The 24,643-nt window shown below is 33.4% G+C and overlaps 1 protein-coding gene and 1 non-coding gene across 8 annotated transcripts in view; both read left to right on the plus strand.

The window, feature by feature from the left end:
* Positions 1–24,643, plus strand: part of MIPOL1 (mirror-image polydactyly 1) — a 328,041-nt gene that overhangs the window by 48,269 nt on the left and 255,129 nt on the right. For 6 of the 7 annotated variants that reach the window (XM_046006980.1, XM_046006981.1, XM_046006977.1 and 3 more), the window contains 3 exons: positions 3,480–3,618; positions 4,202–4,280; positions 23,699–23,918. In XM_046006980.1, coding sequence (XP_045862936.1) covers positions 4,262–4,280; positions 23,699–23,918 — 239 coding nt within the window. In that variant the 5' untranslated portion in view covers positions 3,480–3,618; positions 4,202–4,261. The remainder of the gene's footprint in view (positions 1–3,479; positions 3,619–4,201; positions 4,281–23,698; positions 23,919–24,643) is intronic. The other variant, XM_046006984.1, reaches the window with a different exon arrangement.
* On the plus strand, positions 12,027–12,180 carry LOC123945384. Its single transcript, XR_006819213.1, has one exon. It is a non-coding gene; the product is annotated as a small nucleolar RNA SNORA62/SNORA6 family (small nucleolar RNA).

Raw genomic sequence — 24,643 nt, forward strand, 5'->3', positions numbered from 1 at the left:
GTGGGACCTCTTTTATCTCTTATCCTTTCTCCCTTAACCTCTTCTTATTCTCCGTGGCTCTGAAGAACTTGGGTTGTCTACAGCTTGATAGGGAATGGACTGTGACATGAGGCACAGTGAGTGAAAGGAATTCCTTTTAGAAGAGAATGTGCTGGGAACTGTGAATGTTTGAGAGACTTTTGTCTAATACGATGAAAATCCAGTAGTGGAACATATGCATAAATTGTGCATTTTGAGTTCTGTGATAAAATATTTGGCCCTTAGAAATAACAGGGCTCTCTCCTTTTGCCTTTTAATGAAATCATCTCAATACATTCAATACAGAAATAATTTCAATATAGAAATTATCTCTACTTTCACAACTAGCAAATAAAAAATTCAGAGTTTTTTCAGTTATTATTGGATATGAGGCAGTATTACAAATGGTTTCCTACTTTGACACTATTGGATTCAATTTACAAAAATTTGTGGTTAAATTAAAGATGTGTTATGAAAAAAAAATGCCATTAACCAAAGTTGGTAAAAAATCTTTGCTATAATATGGCTTTTGTGGAAGAAGGCAGGAAGGGCTTCTCCTGTTTAAAATAAGTTTTTAAAAATCCTGGGTATTGTTACATTGGTGAATCCCATTTTTAAATAAAATACCTCTCTATCAAAAAGGCATTGTTTTAATTTTAAAGGAGAAATGTCAAAATCACATAATTTTGGGGGGCAGATTAGAAATTTTAGACTGGTCAAAGAACACATTTTTCTTTCATGAGGTGTTTTACTGCTGAGTAAATAGGGTGAAGTCACATTTGAGATCAAGAGATGTTTAAATTTTTTCAATCTTTATTTTTTTGATAGGGTGAAGTTAGGAAATTTTGGCAGTTACATTCACATTACCATGTACCTAGAGAGAGAAGGGGGTATGCAGTTTTCTTAATTATGATTTATTTTTCCTCTTTTCTATGTAATAAGACCATTTCCTTTGAAAATTAGAAAGAACTTGAAGGAATGAGTTTAGGAATCTGTGATGGAAAAGATCTTAACAGATGCCAATGTGGTCTGTTCTATTAAAGATTTAAAAAAATTTTTTTAACCCAAGTAATTTTTTCCAATAAAACTTACAAATGAACTCTAGTTGGAAATAATTATTTTGTGCTACTTGAACCTGGTGTACATTAGTAATGATAAAGCAGTTAACTTGTATTTTGTATGTGGTATGATAATTTAATATTTTGATTAAGGAGGCGAATTTATCTGGTGTCTACTGTAAAATCATCCAGCTAGTTTTAACAGAAATATATAATTTTTAATTAAGATAAATTCTTGATACCAAACCTTTAAGGTGAGTGTAAGGAAAGGAATTAGTATTTTATTAGTCTTATCTTTTGTCCTAAAATGAATAGAAATATAAAATATGTTGCATGTTTACAGAAATCTTCTATTCCTTTTACAATATGTAGATATATAAGTTGTAATTATTTGAATCATTAGAACATCTAATTTTTGCTTGATGATATGCAAATGTGCCATTAAATCTGTTTTTTAAGATTTTTCTAGTTTAATGTCTGAATCCAAATTCATAAAGAGTTGGAAAAATGAGATGTCTGAGCTATAGGATTCACAGGGATTTCATATGAAGCCTATTTAATCAGGATAACACTGTTATTAATATTCATAATGTCAGCTGGAACACAAATGACAGACTATGGGGCCTAAAAATTTTACTTGGTGAATTTATTAAAAGTAGCTTAAAAAATTAATGGAATTTAAGTAAAGTTGGTGAATATGAAAATCTTGTGTTAGCAGAAAAAAAATCTCTATTAGAACTTTCTTTAAGACCATTTTGCATTGATGTCTTTTGACAGATTTCATTGGTACTTAAGGAAGAAAGATGCATGAATGGTCATTTAAGAGGATTTAAACACATTGGCACATTAATTTTTACATGAATAATAAGTACTTTCCAAAAGCAATTAACTTACAGTGTACAAGATATGAATTGAAAAATAAGACTGTGACATCAAGGGCAAAGAAAATGTGCTGTACATTTTAAACTTAGTGGCAGGACTTTTTAATATTTTGGTTTATTTTATTTTTATAGTTTAGATAGGATGTGACTTAGAATATGGTTATTTTAACACATTCGAAAGCATATTAGTAGAGCAATGATGCTTCTTCCCTCCAAAATATTGGTAGTATTAAACATTACCCTCTGCAGGTTTAGTGTGAGAAATTTAGCCAAGATCCTTCTGAGTAGTGTATGAATCAATTTGTTGTGAATTTTAGCCTACAGAAGTAAACAATTGGAATGGTGTTAAGTAAAAGTGGAATGCATTTTATTTTGTGTACCACCTGTTACTCTTTGTTTTCAAATGTGCTTATAGTGGCATTATACCAGCCCTCTAGTTTTTATTTTATTATTAACGTTCATTAAAAACAATTTTAGACCATTAGATATAATTATAATTATATTTTGTTTTCTATTTTTCAGAGATTATTTTTCATGAAAATTTTAGTACTTATAAAAAGCATAGTTGAGTTATTATCTGCAAAGTCCACTTAAGGTTTACCAATGAGAGAATATAGGCATTCGCCTGGCAGTTCAGACGGATACCAGAAGTTTCATTTGTAGCCTGTCAGTGTTATATATGAGTGATTTTGTTTCATTAGACATAACAGAAATTGCCTAGTATGTTTTAGGACATTTAGGACATATTCAGAGTTTGATCAGAAAAAGCATTAATAACCAGAAATGATCACAGTATAAACTATATGTTAATTTTTCTGTGTAAGGAGTGAAATCAAACTGATTGATATATTCGTTATTATTATTTCTTCTAGTAGCTTTTTAAAAGGTAGTAAGGTTTTGGGAAGTAGTTTTTGTTTTTTTGGCTCTGAGATATTCACTTACATGTCCAGGAGAGGGCAGCATTTTACTATCTCAGGCTCATAAAAGAATTAGCCCTGCTTAGACTGTCAATGTTTCTTGTAATTACTCCCAGTATATTTGTTGCTTGCTTATGAATTAACTTGCATTTATGGAACTAAATCATTTCAATCATTTAATTACACCTGAGGAGCTGAACTATAATTGCTTGCTTCCAACTAGGATCTGATATGGCTTGAGCAGTATTAATTTGGTGTTTACTTTTCTGAGTGCTAAAAGCATTAAAATGATTGTGCAATGGGATTACATTTTACTAATTGCTGGCATTCATTAGCTGGGTAAATGATGAGGAAGAGTGACTGTATATTGCAGAGGGATAAAATTATGGTTTTAAATAGTATATTACTAAGCACATTAAGGCCTGTAAGACATGTTTTAAAATACTCCAGAGGTTATTAAAGACTGTATTTTCTACATGTCTTGCTATATGAATTTCTTATTAAAAGACTGCAATTATTATTAACCTTTTTGGGCAATATGTAGGGAAATGGCTTCATTGACTGGGACATATTTCTTTGATATTAATAACTTCCTATATTTTCAGCTAATCCAAAAGTAAATGAGGAACTTAGAAAAAGATTGCCAACTCCAGATCAACATATTTAGAGAAAATTGGAAAAGGAGAAGCTTACTACAGCTTTATTTGAGGACTTTTTAAAAGAACGCAGAGTTCTAGCTGTGAGGTAAATCAAATTTTATTCTCCTTAAAAAGCATGCCAAGGGAAAAAAAAAACAAAACCCTTGCGTAGCTTTTGTCATATTTATTATGAAAACAAATGCAAGACAAATATCAATAATTCCATAAGAATAAGTCATTATGTTTAAAAAAATTCAAATAGTAGTCTTAAATTATTTTTACAAGTATAAAATGTTTTATTTCAAAATATACATTGTAAATTCAAATCAATAAATTTGAAATTTTTGGTATGAAGTTTATGACATAGAGTATACATTTTATTTTTTTTAAATTGTTGGAGTTAGAAAAAACTCAAGTTAGATAAAATAAATGGTTCTCTAACCAAAGGAGCAAGAATGTCTAGAAGCTTAACCTGAACTGTATTTACTAAAATGTAAGTGTGAAAGAAAGAACCTTTCTCTGAGAAAAAAGATTTAATTTCACCTGTTGAAATATACAGTTAATAGTCCCATTATAAATGTTTTAGAAAACCATTTATCCTGTAAATTCTCTGTTAAACAAAGGTAAGGTTTAGGTGTGTTCTGATATATTGTTTTAAGTTTATTTATCTAGAGTTGGCTTTATTTTAGCTTCAAATCTTGGAGCAAAAACCAGAGACATTGCCAGAGCAAACAAGAACAGAAGTACAAATGGAGGACTGGTCAAAAGGTAAGGACTTTTAAGGTATTAATACCAAACCCCAGGTGTTGTGCGAGTTCAAGGCACTGAATGAAGTGTGTTTGTTCTAACCAATATATTAGACGGAGGCAGACAAGTGTGCGCACACACACGCACACACACACACGTACAAAGAAGGAGGCATATACAAAGAGACCCACATACTGTAAAAGAGACACAAAGAAAAACACACAGAGAAAGAGAAACACACAGAGGAAGAGATACTGAGAGAGAAAGAGGGAAACAGAGATGCAGGGAGAGAGAAAGAAACACACACATGCACACACAAAGTGATGGAGAGAGGAGATTGAGAAAATGACTGATAGAGAGATGCATACAGAGGGCCACACTCAGAGAAAGAAACACAAACAAAGAGAGACATAGACACAGGGAGGGAGATAACGAAAGTCAGAGAGGGAGGCACAGACACACATGTGGAAGCACAAACACAAGGATACACACACACTGAGATGGACAGAGGAAGACAGCAGAGTAAAAGAACGCAGTAGAAAGAGAGACATACAGGGAGAGAGACAGGGGAAAACACACATACACACACAGAAAGACAGACACACAGTGAAAGAAGATAGAAGATGCACACAGATAGAAAGAGACACATATATGTGGAGAGAGACAGCTGCACTCGGACAAACAGAGCAAGACACATTCAGATACAGACATGTGGAGATAGGTGCGCACTGAAAAATGCACTCAGAAAGAGACACCCAAAGAGAGATGGACCCAGGGGGCCTGAGGTAGAGCCAGCAGAGCACGCAGAGATGTGCAGATGGAGACAGAGAAAGACCCTCCCAGGCAGAGACAGAGAGAGACGTGAAGACAGAATCCCAGACAAGAAGAGAGACAGAAGATGCACAGGCAAAGGGAGAGAACAGCCAGAGATGGAAACACAGTTTAAAAGACACACAGACTGAGAGATGGTCTGAAAAGCAGAGAGAGATGATAGATAGATAGACAGACAGATGGAAGATGGACAGACACACACATAGGTAAGCAGGGCAGGCTGGTAAGGCACAGCTGTCTCCCTAAAGAGCAATATGCAGAGAGTCATAGATTTAAAATGTTAGTTTTTTTTTTTTTTAATGTTAGGTTTTTTAACCGAGATCTCTTATAGTAAAATATTGCAAATCTGGAATCCCTAGGAAACGAATCATTCTGAATATAGTGTTGCATGTAGTTGAAGACTTAAAGCTCTGTGTACATTGTTTTTATTTTCTCTTAATTTTCTATTAAAAAAATTAGATAATTACTAAAACATTGCATACATCTCTCCTTTTTTTGATTCTCCCTCCCCCAACAGGGGTCTTCTTCCACCGTTAACCAACCACACAGTTACCTTTTTCAGAAGGTTAAAGGCCATTTTGGGGGTACTATTCTATTACCATTTTATTATATACGTTAATAGTTACATATTCCTTTGAATTATAGGAAGATGCTCTGCTTTCTGAGTATAATTTTTCCTGATTTCTGCACTTGTTTTTGATTTCCACACTTACAAATTTTTTTTGCAGTTTCTGCCTACCATTAACAAGCTTTCTCTTCTAATTTGTGGATTCTAGACTGTTTGTTTTAGAATCCAGGTAACTGATTGAATTGCGTACAAAGTAATAACAAGTAATATCTGGGTGAGGTAGTTATAGGTGTTTAATTCAAAGTTTATGGTTTTAGTGAATGGGCTTTATGACACTTAATTTCCATCTGCTTTCTTTATATTCAAGTTTGTGCTGGTGTGAAGCAGGGAACTAATTTTGTGTGGCTGTTTTTATTCATTTATGCAAATAAACAAGAAACATTCTTCTTTTCAAGGGCTCAAAGCAGTTTTACTCAATTTATGTACAATAATAAGGAAAGAGGAAGTAAATAATGATGCCCCTGTTATTTATGTTCCTTATTCAGAGGTCACATTGCTGTGGAAGTCATGTTGTTCACATTATAGACAAAGGGATCTCTACAGAATGAAAGGAATTATTTTTACTATATCTAAAGCTACAGACTGTGGAGGGAATACTTCTCATAAGTATAGAATAACCAGGAAAGAAGTAAGGAAGGGAACTGCTAAAGCTGTAGGATACCCACAGAAAGGAAGGTTTTAGGGCTAAAGATATAGATTCATAAATAGTTTGCAGAAGGCACAGACTACAATAGACGTGACTGAAACATCATTAAGAAAATTTGCATTTTTACAGTTTTTTTTTTTACATCAGAAATAGGAATAAGGCATTCCTTTATATAAAGGCCTATTAATGAAACATTATTGAGGAATAAAATTAAATAGGTAAATGTAATATCTTTTGAATTTTGTGATATAATTGATATATTTAAAATCTCACATGGTCGTTGCCTTGACATCAAGATTCACAGGAGTTATCATAAAGCACAGATTGCTTCAAAGCTGTTTCTTAAACTAGTATTCATAGTCTGCTTGGGTAATTAGTTATTTGATTTAATATTATTTTACTTGTTTTTTTTTTTTAAGAAATGGAGCCAACTAAAAACTTGTATTATACAGATATGTCTTTGTGTTACCTTATACATTTTGTTATAAGGAGTGCTATAGTAGCTCTTCTTTTCCTAGTTCTATTGTAGAAACATTGCTGAAATATTTGAAGTACCAGTTGATGCGGTATGTGATGTGAACAGGTGAAATAGTTTACTGTTTTTGTCGGTATTGACAGTTTAGAAAATGTAAAGCTGTGGTTGGTAGGTAGAATGGGTGAGAGCATCTACAGAACATGTCCAGGTTTCTTGAAGAGTTGTTTTTACTCTAAGTGGAGGATGTTTGAAGTTGGAAGCAACATGTGAGTGAATCAGCATGTGTTGCCAAGTGAGCATTGGTAACATCTTCTGGTTTCTTAAGAAATAAATGTCTTGCCCTTTTGTGAAAACTTTCTCTTTGTCAAGGTTTTTTTGTTTCTGCTTTTTTAGGAAAAAAAAAAAGAAATGTTAAAATCAAAAGATGTATGTAAAATTTGCCCCCTAGAGTGAGTTGTTATGTGATTTTTTTGATTGGTTGATGCGCCCTTTTAAGCATTTACTTAATTATTTACTTAAGTACGTTACAAAAAAGGCCAAGGGTCAGAGGCCTCTGTAATTTTTTGGAATAGTTTGATAAATTTTTGGATTTCTTATTAAATTTTGTTGGTTTTTATTAAATTAGCAGACACATGGTTTAGTTGTTTATTTATAGTGCACAACAGTCCCTGGAAAATAGCTTACATATTTATAAACAAACTTGTCTGCCGTAAGTATACATATCTACAATAATATAGGGAAAAATGACATCCAGATGCCATTTAAATTTAGAATATGGTGAAACTTATTTAAATTTAAAACCTTTAGGGGTCAGTGTTCCCTAAGAAAGGTTAAAAAAGGTTACTGTGCCTACCCAAATTAAATATTAAGTCTTCTGTATTTTAAATATTTCTTACCAAATGAAGGCAAGAAATGGTAAGAATCATATAGCTTGAAGAAGCTTCAGACAAAAACCTTTGAATTTTACAAGTTTCTTCAATATGATTTTTAGGTTTACTATTTTAGGTAATTGTATTTAATATGTAGTTTATACATAGAGTAGTTACTTTTACTTATATGTATTATCTCAATTTAGATATGAATCATGTGTTTTAAAACTATTTTCTTTTAAGCTTGCAAAGCTAACATGATTCTAAATCGTTGTACTCATTTGAAACTTGAGATAAAAAGCCACTGCTAGAAGTGCTTCGAGTCCTTTCATATTGTAGTTTACTGGAGGCCAGCAAATTTTTAAAAATCTTAACTTACTGAATTTAAGTAAAAAGCAACTGTCCTCTTTAGAATTCGGCTAACAATTATCTTTTATAACCATGATTCTGATGGTTTCTCTACTAAGCAAAATAAATAAGTAAAACCCAGCAAAAGGTAACTTGTCAGTGATTTGTTTCTTATTGAGTCACAATATGTTTATTTTTGCTTGGCATTTGGAACTTGTGTGTCACCATCAGCCTCTTTTATTATTGGTTCATCTCTCTTTCTGTCTTTTCACAAAGTACGTATTCTTTTTACCTTTTGTCCATCTGTTCTGTAATTGAATTATACTAAAACTATTGCGTGATTTGTAAGTATTTTATAAAGGGAGACATCTTTAGAAATACTATAGAAGAACATCTAACATGATTTTAAATGTCTGATCATTGTGACTTAAATATGAGTGTAGAGTCTCACATCATTTTCATAAACTTCTTAAAGTAGAGAAGAAGGAAATGGTGAGTTGCATAGAATGGTCATCCATTTCTACCAGCAAAATAGCTGGTAGGAAAAAAAAAAGAGATTCCTAGGCAATATGATTAGACACTATTTGAAATTCAGAGTTTTAAAATCTAGATAATTAATCATTCCCTGTTAAATTACAGAACTTGAATTATATTTAATAATTGGCTTTCTATTAAGTAATGGCATATTTTCCTTAAAAAATATTACATGTTTTTGTTTGTTTCATAGCAGAAGGTAAATTTTATGGAGAACTAGTGTGTTTAATAATTTCAATAAAATGTTAAAGTAGAAGGAACACAAGTTTTGGAGCTAGACAGACCTGGGTTTCAGGGTTTTGATCTTCCACTTAGTACCTCCTGGACTTGAGCAAAAATTTCATAATTTTAAGCCTGAGTTTTCCTATGTATGGAATAGGGAGATGATTCCTTTAGGGTTGTTTTGGAGATTATGTATGTAAAAGCCCTACTACAACACCCGAAAAAGATGAATTTATATAATCTGTATTTCACGTGCCAGAATGATTATTTTCACTAGTGTGATGGTGATGGTTTTTTATAGATGCTTAAAAAAAAAAAAGATTGATAACATACTTAACAGGACCTAAATAAATGGTGGTAATTGTTTTCGTTGTTATTCTACCCAGCTGTCAAAGGTAGGTCTATTAAAAAATTTCAGAACTATTAAAAAACAGAAACAATGGTATTTGAAATGGTTATTATTAGTTTTATAAAAATATTCTTTTCAAATATGATGTCCACAATAACATTAGAAACTTGATTTTTCAAAGTAGCGTAGCTTGTATTGGTATGTTTATATTTGTTAGAATAGAATATAGAATAGAATATATAATATGATAGATAATATATAATATAATATATAATAGAATAGAATAGAATAGAAAATCAATAATCTTCATTTAGGGTTGAGTCTAATTTTGTCTCTATTGAAATCCCAATTGCAATAAAAATCTTCAGACTAGTGGCACCACACAATGTACCTTCCGTTTCCTTTTGGCAAGTGTGAATTTAAGAATGCATTTTTTATTTTCCGTGTGCCATAGAAAGGTTAAAAAAGAACATGTTGTTGGTCTGATTAAATTTATTACTTAACTCAATAGGACCTAAGTTAGTAGAGTGTGGTAGCTTCTCACACATGACCATCTAGAATATTTGGAAGAGTGGTTTTAGGACAACTGACAGCTGGTCAACAAGGATTGATTCGTTTACAGAGGAAATGTTAAGGCTACTCTTAAAAGAATGATTGTGGCTCTACTCTTTCATTAAAAAAATAAAATTCTCTTATTTTAAATAACTTTATTTAAATAAATGCGATTCTCTGTGTCTTTATTTTTAAGTTTGATATGAATGATTCCATTAACTACTATTGGCCTCAGTTGAAAAACGGAATGAAAAAAAAATGTTTACAAGAGCAACTTAAGTTTTCTAACTGGTTATAAGGTTATGTATGATGTTTTGAGATTCACTGTTTCTGATATGAATAATTCACATTTGTGAATTTATGCCGTAAGTTGTATTTTTTTCCTTTATTTTTTTGCAGTTTTTAAATAGACTTTATTTTGTAGAGGAGTTTTAGATTTGCAACAAAATTGAGAGGAAAATGCAGAGTTCCCACTATACCCCTTACTCCTTAACCCCTCTACCCCCCAACACACACACACACACACACACACACACACACACACACACACAACCTTTCCCACCATCAACATCCCCACTGCCGTGGAACATTTGCTACAATTGAACCTACCTATAAATTCTGAATAAGGGAAAAAGTTTGCGGGATAGTAGAAGTCTTACCTTATTTTTGGTTTTGTTTTGTTTTTATTCAAGTGTTTTAAATCAGTTCAGGCAATACTCTTCATGTGGAATTCTCATTACACCTTTGGTCCTTCATTTTTAAAAATGATAATTATTGGGGCGCCTAGGTGGCTCAGTGGGTTAAGCCGCTGCCTTCCGCTCAGGTCATGATCTCAGGATCGTGGGATCGAGTCCCACATCGGGCTCTCTGCTCAGCGGAGAGCCTGCTTCCCTTCCTCTCTCTCTACCTGCCTCTCTTGTGATTTCTCTCTGTCAAATAAATAAATAAAATCTTTTAAAAAATGATAATTATTAAGATTAAGCACAAGTGGTAAATTTCTTTTTTTTAATAAGTTTCATTCTCCCCCATTATTTCTGTACTATTGGTATGATCCTCTGTACAACTTGTAACTATTTCTTTGATTTAATGTGTACTTTTATGTGTAACTTTTTATGTGTAACTTTTACACTACTTTTATGTGTAAGTACTATGAGATTTATTTGTGGCCATGAAAAATATGCATTTTTTTTGAAATAGAAAAAAAACCCTGAATTTTTCAAAAGTTTTTTGCTTTGTTTTAAATTCTCCATCCTGAAGATTCTGAGGTCTTTGATAAAAATCCTCATTGATTTCTGGTTATGGCCCTTTCATACTAAAGGACTTTTTGGAACACATAGTTACAACACATATCTTCATACAATGTTATTAAATCTTTAATTTTTTTTTTTTTAGAAATTAAGATTTTAGCTTATCGTATTTAAGATAACCATTGTGGTCTTCCTAGTGGCTATATTTTTCACCTTCAGTGTGATCATTATAAAGTCCTGGGTGTGCATTGGCATTTTGTTGATTTTGGAGATCTGAATCAATACACATTTGTGTATAGACTGAAATTATAGCCATTTACACAGTCGGTCCAGGTTGACTGGCTATTTATAGAGTAGCACTAATGTGACTACATTTACTCACTAGTTTTGGTTATCAATAAATCTGGTAATTGAATAAAAAATTGGGGGGGTCACTAAATACTCCAACTCTGTATGTGTGTGTGTGTGTGTAATTCAGAACAACCTAACATATAGGACATTATTATCTTTTGGGGAGTAGTTTCAGATGCAGATTTTCTTTGTGTTTTTGCCCTTTGTGTTTTTCATTTTTTCTCAGGGAATATGAAAAGCAAACAACAAATCAGGCCACAAAATTTTGAAATTTTATAGTCTAAATGACTGAATTAAAAATATTCTAATTTGTAGCTTTGGGGCAAATTCAATAATTCTTTGCCAAAGAGTAAAACTGTGCTGATAAAATGTAAATTAAAAGTAATTATTTTTAAAAAATCCTATTTTACTTTCATTTTTAGTTTTTGAGAGTCTAGTCTTCACATATGGAAACTTCCTGGTACTTTAGAATCAGGATGCTGCTAATGGGTGAAAAATTAAAAGTGACCATTTCATGTTGATAAAATTATACTTGTTAAATAGATACAGAATATATTAGTTTTTGCTAACTGAACATTTTTAAAAATAAAATTAAATTCTCTTTTTTAATGCCGTTTCACTGGCTGTACCTAGGGTAAATTGACATATGCCAAAACATAGTAATGTTTATTGATTTTGAATGATTTTAGTATAGAAATGTAATAAAAATTGAGTACATGCACATTATTAGAGCTTAGAGTTGAGGCCTCTGGCTGGCCGATGAACTGGGAAGTGTAGGTAGTGTGCTACACAAGGGTCCCATCTTTCGCTAACTCCACAAGGGTCTCTGGCCTAATGAGTAGAGTTTGATAGTAATTCTTGCTACAAGTATTAAAAATAAATAAATAAATAAAAATTAAGCAAGATACACCTGATTTCTTTCTTTCTTTTTTTTTTTAAAAGATTTTTTTATTTATTTCTTTGACAGAGAGAGAGATCACAAGCAGGCAGAGAGGCAGGCAGAGAGAGAGGAGGAAGCAGGCTCCCTGCTGAGCAGCGAGCCCGATGCGGGGCTCGATCCCAGGACCCTGAGATCATGACCTGAGCCGAAGGCAGCGGCTTAATCCACTGAGCCACCCAGGCGCCCCTGATTTCTTTCTTTAATATCTTTTTTATTTCTCCCCCCATTCAAAAATTTCAGATTGATCAGATTAGGATAGGTAAGTTTTATTAAGCAAGCATTAGTTTTCTTGAACCAACAATACATATTAGGGGAAATATGGTAGGAAAGATAGAAAGAACAAATACATAATCTTTAAGGATTCAGGCTTGTGTATAAGCATTTGGAATATGGAGTATAGCGTATTCTGGATTCTTTCCACAGATTAATGAATTTATGGAAAGAATTCCTATTTTAAGTAGATTAGATATTTCTGAATTTTTGTTTAAAAATCAAATGTTGCAAATTTGGAGTCACTGAAGCCTTTTTTTACACAATCGTTTTGAAGCATGTAAAGTTAAGTAATGATTTCGTTTTAGCAAATCTGTTTCCTGTTAGAAATCTTCAGTGTCCATATACTAGTCAACCAGTATAGAGTATAGACCAGGACAAGGCTGCATTAGTCCAGGTAAGAAGACCAAAGATAAAACAAAAATTTTCATTAAAAAGCCAATGCTTGATCTCCTGAGAATGCAGTAGAGACTTCCTCTGCATTTTTAATAGGCTATTTGCCCTCTAAGATGTTCTGTATTGGTCTTTTATTAGTTGTTTTTTTGTTTGTTTGTTTTTTTTTTTTTTGAAGTCTCTTCTTCCTCAAGTCATTTGAAATGAAAATATAATTTTTTTTTATTTTTCTCAAGCTTTTTTTTTTTTGCCTTAGATATTTAGTGCTTTTTTTTTTTTTTTCTAAGTTACAAATGTTAACTCTGGTATGGGGCTGATGACACTACAGTATAACTGACAGTACTACAGTACTACAGTAGTCATGGTTGACTGATGAAATGGGAGTCCCCTACCTTTTCCTTTTATGCTTTTGGTTTTGTTTTGTTTTGTTTTGTTTTTTTTTCCTGGAGAAACAAATGGTAAATTTGAATAAAACACACATCATTTGCATAGAAAGTTATGTAATGATGTCGTATAGAGTATAATGATTTCCTAAAACCTTGTATTTAAAGTAACCTGAATTACAATGAGAGATAAACAGAATATTTACCCATCCCTTATGAGCTGCTGCTGATATGTAAATTTATTCTTCTACTTTGCACAAATATACTTTTGAGCTACTGCTTAAACACTTTGAGGTCCTTAGTCAAACAGTTTTAATGATGCCTCCAATATTATGAAAGTGTGACATTTGATGAATGTCTCATATAGTTTTGATATCTGGGCACATGTCAACAAAAAAAAATTGAACATTGGTTTGTCATGCAACACCTAGATAATTTATAATTTTACTGTTTATATCCATCTTGACATTTTTTATCTGCCAAAGGCAGGTTTCATTTGGAATCTTAATCTGAGATTTATTTGGTGGATCTGGAAATCATAGCTAGGGTTCCCACAGGAAATGGTCCATCTACCAACAGATTAAATGGCAGTCCTGCAGTTGTTAGGGGAGCTCTGCATTTAACACACATGCACACTCATTCAGTCAGCACTGTGGAGAAAAATTAAAGTAGTAACCCAGGTTTAGGAACAATGTAGCTAAAAAGTCCCATATTTGCTGAATGACAAAGGGTTATATAGCAGCATTTCATTTTATTATTCGTGCTTGAATTTCTTGTTTGCTCTGTTGAGTCTGCTGACGAATACTAATAAACGCCTGCAACAATCCAGACGAGAGATGCCTGGCAACAAAGCTATGCGGTGGACCTCCCTGATCTTCTCCAGTTCACAACCTGACCTTTTGAAAAATTGGCTGGGCTAAGCTGCAGAATTTGGGTGTAATGGTTATTGTTAACTCCAGCTTTAGGATTTATTAATTTGTGTGATCAAGACTTACCTATACTTCAAAGTTTCAAAAGACCAAACACAATCATCCATCCATTAGAACTAACATTGTGTTTCAGTGATTTCCACTTAGTGATTGACGGGTGATTCTTCTATTTTGTTTTTCAAGTCTAAAAATGCTCTTAAATAAAATGAAAGGCACAAGTGAAGAAAATCTGTTTTGGTTATTGGAAAAGTTAGCATCTGTAAGTGTTTTATGAAATTGTTGAATTCATGGACAGTAGGTATGTGTTCATACTTAACAAATAAAACTAGGTAATTATGAAACGTATTTTACTTGCAGTTGTGGAAATTTAAGACTTAACCTAGTTCGTTCATATTTTTTATTGCTTTATATAAATTATTCTTATAACACAAATTTAGAAAGACCGAAAGGGTTAGAAATATATAGTAGGTAGCCAAATAATTCATATCACTGAGTCAAAAAAGGAATAAAGACCACTTGTGTTAGTTAATAAAATTTTAGGACAGTTTTCACAATTATTTCAACCTAAATAGTATTTGCAGTGGTTTCAATAAGATGATGCAAGTTTTACAGAGCTTTAATTTATGTGATATGTTCGTAAGTTAATTAGGTAGCCTAAGCTTTAGGAGATTACACTATTATACTGTGTTCATGGTTTTCATACAGTGAAGGATGTTAAAATTTAGAATCTGAAACATTATAATAGAACTTCGTTCTTACACAGAAATCTGATCTCTTCCCCAATAGAATGAATTTTGATGTGCTTTTGACTTTTTGAACTTGATAAAACAAACACTTTTTAAAATTTGGTATAGTATCACCACTTAAAATAGCTTTTTCATAATAAAACAAATAACAAAATTCCAGTAAAATAATTTTCATGGCTAGCCAATGGATAATTTGAAATATGATACACTAAGTCATCAGTTGTCTTAATCAAAGATGAAATAACCTCAACCTCACCATTTCTTTTTGATATGTTATTCTAAATATGCAACCACATATAGGGGTATAAAAGATGTAGCTCATTTTGAATGTTGAACCTTCATGTGCAAATGAATAAATTATGTGATATTGGCAGGTGTCGTGATTTTCCAACTTTATAAACCTTTGTAAACTCTACTTCAAAGTCTGATAGCTATATTCTGCCTCTGCCCCTGATATATTTTTGACTTCTCATTATATATATTGCACCTTTAATAGAACTACACAAGACTTTGTATCTGTGCTTTCCAACATGATAGCCACTGGCTGTGTGTGGCTACGAGTACTTGAAATGTGGTCAGTGTTTATGTAGACCAATGAAAATGAAAGTTATACTTCTTTTTACTTCTTATTGCTGTTCAAGCCAACATATATTAAAACCTGAGAGAGTATACAATTTGACAAATTTGCGTTTTTTTAAGCCAGAGATCCAGAAGTTATCTAATTTCTTGTGACTCCCAAGTTAGAATTTCTGAAGGATAACTGCCTGTGCACTACTAGCTATAGTCCTGATTATATCTAATATTGTGCCAATAGAGTGAATGCTTAAGTTGTGTTGCAGAAACAGGCCATTTAAATTTCTTTTTTTTTTTAATGTATGTTTAACCCACTATTTTTTTTTAAGGATTTTATTCATTTATTTGACAGACAAAGATCACAAGTAGGCAGAGAAGCAGGCAGAGAGAGAGGAGGAAGCAGGCTCCCTGCTGAGCAGAGAGCCTGATGTGGGGCTCGATCCCAGGACCCTGGGATCATGACCTGAGTTGAAGGCAGAGGCTTTAACCCACTGAGCCACCCAGGCGCCCAAAATTTCTTATTTTCTTGCTATGGGATTGAATCTACAGAAATATACTGTTAAATATTCTTTCTGTATAATGAATTTTCTTTCAGGATCTTTTTCTAGTGTCAGGATTTCTAAATTTCAAAGTCCTATTACTTCTGTAACTTACTAGTTTTATAATCTGATATGTGCTTTGTTAAATCATTACGTGTTAACTACAAGTTTTAACCTCATTAAATATTTTCTCTTTATTATATATTTCTCATAGAATGAGCTAGCATTGTATTTATTTTTATATCCATGTCTTTGGCTATTTTAATAAGAAATTTTAAACTATATTTTATTTATTCTTTTTGTTTTTTTTGTTTTTTTTTTTAGATTTATTTATTTGACAGATAGAGATTACAAGTAGGCAGAGAGGCAGGCAGAGAGAGAGAGAGAGAGGAGGAAGCAGGCTCCCTGCTAAGCAGAGAGCCCGATGCGGGGCTCGATCCCAGGACCCTGGAATCATGACCTGAGCTGAAGGCAGAGGCTTTAACCGCTGAGCTACCCAGGCGCCCCTATTCTTTTTGTATTTTAATTTAAAAATCTTTTCCTTAAAAAAAAAAAAGACTTTTGCTTTTAGCCAAGCAGAATTTTGCAGATAATAATAGCTAACATTTATTGAGTGTGTACTCTGTGCTGACACTTTTCCAAGAGATTATATGATTTAAATAATTTAATCCTTATAACAACCTTTTGAGATAGGTGCTGTTATTATATACTTTTATTGGTAGGGAAGTTAATGAGGTTAAGTAATTTGCTAAAGGTCATACAGCCATGTGGTGGAGCCAGAATCAAACCCTGCCGTTTGTCTTTAGCTCATGCTCTGTGGTTTTGCTTGGAAGATCTAAATACACCAGTGTTCTACTTGGAAGATCTATCCTTTTCTCTTGTACACACTCATAGTAGGTGAGACCACTCTGATATGGCCCAATTTTGTGATGTCTTTTTCTTTTATGTTTGGCAGGGAGCAGGGAAGTGCTTGTATGCATCTGTGTGGAAAACTAACCCTTCTCTGCATAAAAAAGGAAACAGCATTATTTAGTAAAGGAAATAAATAGTATTTGTACACACACACACAGATGACCTACATTTAACTTACTTAAGGGATTGGTAGAAGTTATTTGGAGCCATTAACTGATACTTTTGTTCTGATTATGTTGAAACTAATGTTCACTTAGAGAAATCCTTAACCATTGAAAAAAGACAACATCTTTTGTTTAAAATATGAGACTACCATAGTAATTACACCCTCACATCAATTTTACAGTCTTATTTAGTAGCAAAAAAAGTGTCATGTCATTTTGGTGTTGTTACATATTGTGGTAATGGACAGTACATAGAAGAAAGAAGCAATAAGCATGAGATTTTTGTTCTTTTTAAATTTATGAAATCACATGCTATAGTGTAAGTAATCATCTGTCCTCTCCAAAAAAAGTGTTTAAAGAAGTGGTGACCAATTATGTCAGCAAGCATCAGAGAGCACATTAGCAGATTGCCTCCTTTATGGTTCATGTCAGGTATAAATTTCCCTAAGTAGCACCTGCATCTGAAGGTGCAAGAGATCCATTTATTTGAATATACTTGCCTATAATATTTCTATTGCCCTTTTTCTTTTCTGTCCCTGAGCTCTCAGGTAGCTGGCATGTTGCTATTCTGAGTATCCCTGGTAGGATCCCTAGAGACAATTCTAGCTCAACCACTCTGAAGAAACAGCTCTGTAAACAGTATTGACCCCCCAGGGGACCATCAAATCCGTTTACACAGATACCAGTTGTCACAAACTATTTACAAAGCCAGACAGAACAGAATTTCCCAGCCTTTAAGAATCCCTATTTGATTCTAGCCACCTCCTCACTTCTGTGTAGTAGTTGGGGAAATAACAGTTATTTTTGGCCATGAGTCATGATTTGTTGAGTAGCATCAGTTTAACTGAGTATATTATACATTAACTAATGTACAGTTGTCTGGAGAATTGAACTCAAGGGGGATCTTAGAGATTTCTTTCCTAGGGTAGGAAATGGTATGATATTGTCAATTTTTTTAGACTAAGGAATTGAGAATTTAATAGCAATGCTAGCATTGAGAGAGTTGACAATACTGATATCTCCAGAAATAAAGAGAATTTGTTAGATCGTGAAAATCATCCATTGGAAACAGCATGAACGTCACTGGAGTGACACAAGGTCTTCAAACATATGTTGCAGGTAGCCGAGGCACATGTATTAAGCATTAAGATTCCCCCCAAATTTTTATGAAATCCACCCATTTTGCCCAGATGAATAAACTGTCTCTAACAAACAATAGCAATTTGAGGAATACCTAGTAGTAATCCTCTGTAACATAATTTTCAAATGGCCATAGGATAAGTTTATATGATAATGATACTAATAGCAAAAATTAGGAAATATAGGGGCGCCTGGGTGGCTCAGTGGGTTAAGCCGCTGCCTTCGGCTCAGGTCATGATCTCAGGGTCCTGGGATCGAGTCCCGCATCGGGCTCTCTGCTCAGCAGGGAGCCTGCTTCCCTCTCTCTCTCTCTGCCTGCCTCTCTATCTACTTGTGATCTCTCTCTGTCAAATAAATAAAAAAAATAAAATCTTTAAAAAAAAAATTAGGAAATATATTTGGTTTGAAGTGGTCATATTCTCATGTCCAGTAATACAGTGTGCTCACAGAAGGGCAAATAAAGTAAATAAAGGAACTGATAGTAGTTATAAAAATTCCCTGTCATTTAACTCTTAGGAAAGAAAGACTTCAGCATCTTATGAAGTATGAAGAAGAGATTGATAATTTATTCTCTAAGTCCATATGGAGAAATATATTTAAATAGTATTAGTTATGTTCATAACGATGGAACAGTTAACAAGGACGTTGATTACATGCTGAAGCAGATTACTAAAGAAGGTTATAGAGTTTCCATTTTAAACCATGTGGAAGAGAGGAATTAATAGGATAATTTTAGTTTTAAGCTTTCATCTGCCTAGAGATAAGAGTTTGAATCAGAAGTGAATATGTTTTTTCTTTTAAACATTTATCTTTCTAATTGACTTGTGCAAAACAGACCTATAACTTCCCTTTTTGTTGCACCGTATTGCCTTACTTATATTTCTATATGCAGTGCCTTTATATGCATCACCCTCAGACAATGAGGCAATCCAAATAGCTCAACTGAAGCTTTTAGTAGCGTCACCTCCTTATCACTTCGTAATGAATGGTCTTCTGGGCTGGAGAGTTTAGGGAAAACAACTGAAGACTGAGGTAGAGTCAGTAAGTGCTATCATCTTCTTTTGATTGGAGACAGTACTAACTCAGAAACTGAATTTAAGTCAGGCTTTGAAAAAGGTAAAGAAAACTTGGCAAAATGCAATATGGTATAGCAGTTTCTTAAAATCTGACTTGAAAAGTCAAAAGTACATCATGCCTGTGAGTTACTCTCAAGTGTTATGGAAAAAAGTACATGTGTAGATAGGCAGGTAGGTAGATTTAGAGAGAATGAATAGTAAAGCAAATGTGGTAAAATGTTAACATCTGGAGAATCTGGGTGCCTTCATCCAGTATATAGGAATTCTTTGTACTGTTTTTGCAACTTTTTTAGAAGACTGAAATTATTGCAAAGTAAATAGATTAAAAAAAAAATGACTTAGCTACAGTCAGTTCCTATCAGCTCTCACCTGTCTCTGTCTTCAGCATGTTCATGCAGTCAGTGAAGTCTGGACTCTCATTTCTCCTTTCTTTTCTTGCCTTTTTTTCTGAATGATTTCCCTGTCTTAATAAGTGACACTTTTAGTACCCTGATTCCTTGATTTTTTTCTTCAAATACCTTCACCATCAATCTGTTCATTAATCCATTCTCAGATGAGCCACATCTTTAGAAATTTTTACTCCCTCACTATAACATCTTGTCATTTCAAGAAAGACATACAAGAAATGTTTGTGTTTTTCCAGAAGCTATTCCTTCTCTGTACCCATGCTTCCCCCCCCTTCTCTTATTTTACAGTCTGTCAGCTTTTTCTTTATATCATCTAACTCGAACCCTTTGGTGGTTGATTGCTTTCCACATCCCTACTTGTCTTTTATTATAACAAATGTCTTTGTGAAATCTTCCCAGAGTCTTTTAGTTGAGCATCACTATGTCTAGCATGTTTTATATTTGGTGTCTATAGCTCTAGTATAGTCCTTTTATATTGTATTCAAATCATTAGACCAGTTTGCCTTCCTCACTGCACTATAGAGTCCTTGAAGGGAGAGTCATTTCCCACTTGTCTTTGTTTTTCCCAGTACTTTAATCCAGCATATCACATTGGAGGTTTTCCATGGATTATTAAATTAATGAATAAATAGATTAATTAGAGTGGTCAAATTTTCTATACAGAGGTTGAATTTTGATATAGAATAATGCAACATGGTAGAATAGAAAAGCATTGAGAGAGGATTTAAGCAACATTTACTATGATAGTTGGTCAAAAACATAGACGAAAGGAAAATTTTATAAATCAGCCTTGTTACCTTAAAGTAAAATTAAATTCTTAGTAGAAGAGTATAGATACTAATTTGCAGAGGAGGCTCCAAATGTAAACAGTTACAGTTGGGAATCTAAAAGCTTTTAGTACAGAGCAAGATTAGAAAGATCTAGAATTAATCAGAGACAAGGCACACAGTATGGGGTTCTTCAAAAATATCAAACATTTAGACTTCAAATCCAGAAGTATATTAGGACTTGCTAAGTTTATTTTAATAATACTGTAAGGGATTATAATTACTATAATCCAGGAGGGATCTGTAAAGAGTCCCTTTATTGGGAAGGTCACACATCTGCTCTGAGTTTGAGGAAGATTGGACAGTTCCAGGTGAAAGGTGCTGATTTACCAAGAGCTCAGCAGATCATAAAACTTGACATCCGATAAACTGAAGTAAGGAAGAGTGCTATAAATATAGTAAGCAGATAGCAAGTACAGATACCAGGGATGGAGTAAAGTAAACACTAGGAGGTTAGAAATACAAAACTGAAAGCAGAAAGATGCTGAACTAGACCCAGAAATACAGAGGTAAAAATATGCGACAAGATGTATGTAGTGGTAAGATAATGGTAATGTACATGAGGGAAAACAGATCAGAGAGTCAACACTTAAGATTCTGAAGCAGTTGGTATGGTATTGTCATGAAACACTGGGGACTTTTTATAACTGCAAGTGCTCCATGGCTCATGTTTTTACCTTTTGGGGAATCTTTGTACCTCATAAACTGGAGAATAATATAGGCCTTAATAGTAACTTCCTGATACATTCCTGGGCACAAGTTTTGTTATTTTGATATTGCTATTCATAACTACTTTTAATTCTCTTACACTTTAGTTATGGTTGATCCTTGAACAATCTGGGAGTTAGGGGCATCAACCCTAGGTCAAAAATCACATATAGGGAGCCTGGGTGGCTCAGTGGGTTAAGCCACTGCCTTCAGCTCAGGTCATGATCTCAGGGTCCTGGGATTGAGTCCCACATCGGACTCTCTGCTCAGCAGAGAGCCTGCTTCCCTTCCTCTCTCTCTGCCTGCCTCTCTTGTGATTTCTCTCTGTCTTTAAAAACAAATCTTTAAAAACAAATCTTTAAAAACAAAAATCACATATAACTGTTGACTCCCCCAAAATGTAACTACTAAATAGCGCAGAAGCCTTACCAGTAATATAGTTGATTAAGATGTGTTTTGCATGTTATATGCATTCTTACAATAAAGTAAGCTAGGGAAAGAAAGTGTTGCTAAGAAAATCATAAGAGAAAATACCTTTACAGTACTCTACTGTACTTACCAAAAAAAATTCATGGGTAAGTGAAACTGTGCAGTTCAGAGCCATGTGTTCAAGGGTCAACCATACTTTTAAAGTTACATGGTAGTGTTAGAAAACATGGTTTATTGATGATATAGTGGTATTCTTTAATGTCCATTTATAAAATTCCCTAATTTAGATTTTGGAGGTTCCATTCTACTAATACCATCCGCTTCTAGAAAAGTAGCGTGATGGGCGCCTAGGTGGCTCAGATGGTTAAAACATCTGCCTCCAGCTCAGACCATGATCCCGGGTCCTCGGATGAGTCTGCATCGGGCTCTCTGCTCAGCAGGGAGTCTGCTTTTCACTCCCTCTCTGCTCCCCCTGCTTGTGCTCTCTCACTTTCTTTGTCAAATAAATAAATAAAAATAAAATCTTTAAAAAAAAAAAAGTAGCACGATGAATGTCTGACGCACATGATGTAAGCATTTTGAAATGTCAAAAACCAACAAATAATCTTCAGATACCTGGAATTGTTAGAGTTTAAACGAAAACAATATGACGTTGAAATTTCATAGCTTACAGTATATAATTATGATAGCACATTCTCCCTATTTGTTTACTCAAACAAAATGAAATTGAAAGGAATTTACTAAACACAAGTGGTTTCTGATTTAGCTTCAGCCACCATGATCATGTCCAGGACTTGGAGTTTATAACTGGTCACACCTAATTTTAGCATATCTACAGGCAAAGAATTTCTCCTTAAGGAATGAATACTTTGTGACAGATCGCTTATTTAAAAGTGCCCGTATTTTGTTTTTATTCTAAAACTACTGTCCTCTGCTTTTCCTCTTAAAAGGATTTTAAGTTTGACAGGTTGGAAAAGGCATCATCAACAAACAGGTGAGATTCACCTGCTTTTTAAAGTTCAGCCATTATTGATGCTGGAAATAATAAAGTATTTGTTACAATCAGTATTTATCTGTTGGTGTGATTTACTGGTAAAGGAGTTTATTTTAGGTACTTGTGTGTGTGTGTGTCATTTACTTCCAAAAATTTCACTAAATCATCAGGTACACTTTTCCTTTGAAATAGCTATTATTTATTAGTTACAGCTTAAAATAACTTTTATGAGATAGCCAGGCTTTATAAAATAGATTTGCTAATGTATAATATATATCTGATAAAAATAGGAGTTAAAAATAATGCCTATATTATGTTAATTTTAATATTCTGATGATAAAAATAATAGCTAACAATTACTGATGTGCCAAACACTAGGCCAAGTACTTTGCATGTATTAACCCAGTTAATCATCAAAATAACTCAAGCAAAAGTGCTATTATGTTCTCATTTTACAATGGGTAAGTAACTTGACCAAAGTTATGCCCTTGGCAAAGCTGAAATTCTAACCCAGGCGGTCTGATACCAGAGTTGCATGCACATTAGCACTTCCCTATAATCATTAACTTATTGTATCCTATTTTTTGGAATCTAGAAAATATATCTAGAAAATAATGTTCCTATACCTGTGTTTCTCAGCTTTAATTTTATGCTGGAGTTATTTGGACACTGACAGATCTTGATTTAATTAGTATAAGATGTGTTCTGGACTAAGAATTTCCAGAAACTCCTCAGGTTATTTCAACCTGCAGTCAAGGTTGTAAACCATTGCCCTAAGTACCTACCAGAAGTGGAAAAACTATACTGTACATGCCTAGCTGATTACAGTAGGAGTAAGAATAGTAAGTACATGTTTAAAGCTATGAGAGCACCTATTTCCACAAAAATTTTCATTTGAATGATTTAATATGTAGCTATGGCATTTCACATATCATTTTTGTTTTGTTTTAAATACAGAGATAGCCCATAGTTATCTTGAACAAAAGACTACAGGGAGAAATAAAAGTACAGAGTCAGATGAACTACCAACTGTGAATTCCAAGGAAGGCATGCATCAGAAATCCAATGAATTAGTCAGTGAAGACACACATGAGGACACAGAACTGCCAAGGCAGAGATCAAGGAATTTCCCTTATCCAGGTGATGAGACAGTGGACTGCACTACTAAAAAATCCAAGTGAGTGCTGGCAGACTTAAATTTAGGAAATAAGATTGAGAGAACTCTTTCTTCTTCCCTTCCTCCATTCATCCCTCCCTTTTTTTTTGGCTTGGGCTAAATTGGACATATCATTAACTTACTGGAATTTGGGCAATCTACCAGAGTTTTCTACTGTTTTCTTTACATGGGTGTAGTGTGTGTAGCTTGCTAATTGAAAAAGCACAAGGTGAGTTTTAATAAAGGCAAAGTTGAATATTATTGCCTCTGTCCTTTCATTTTGGATCTGGAAATAACTGTTAAGGTGACACAAAAGGGAAATTATTCATCAGAGCCCTAAACTGGCAGTTCTAGGACAAAATAAGCTCAAAGGTGTGTTTTGGTTTTGGTTAGCATGATTTATTGTTTAGGTGAATTTGAATGCTTCTAGAAAGGCCTTGTACTCTCTCCCATTTGTCTTCCTTATTATTTTCTTTTCTGCAGCTTTTAACATTCACCTTACCTACTTATCCCAGGAAGAGATTTGATTTTGTAACACCTGTGACTTTTAGCTCTATGGATTAAAGTATTTTGATAATTAGTCTTATATTTTGAAAATACTGCAGAATTATAAAAATTTCAATGACACTTATATATTCAGTCCAAACAAAATCTTATATATTTAATGGTTTGGCATAAGAATAGCTAAATAAGTAAAATGATTATTTAAAAATTTTTAGTAGATATATTAATGAACATTAACATAT

Source organism: Meles meles, chromosome 6 (assembly GCF_922984935.1).
Source record: "Meles meles chromosome 6, mMelMel3.1 paternal haplotype, whole genome shotgun sequence".
NCBI lineage: Eukaryota > Metazoa > Chordata > Mammalia > Carnivora > Mustelidae > Meles > Meles meles.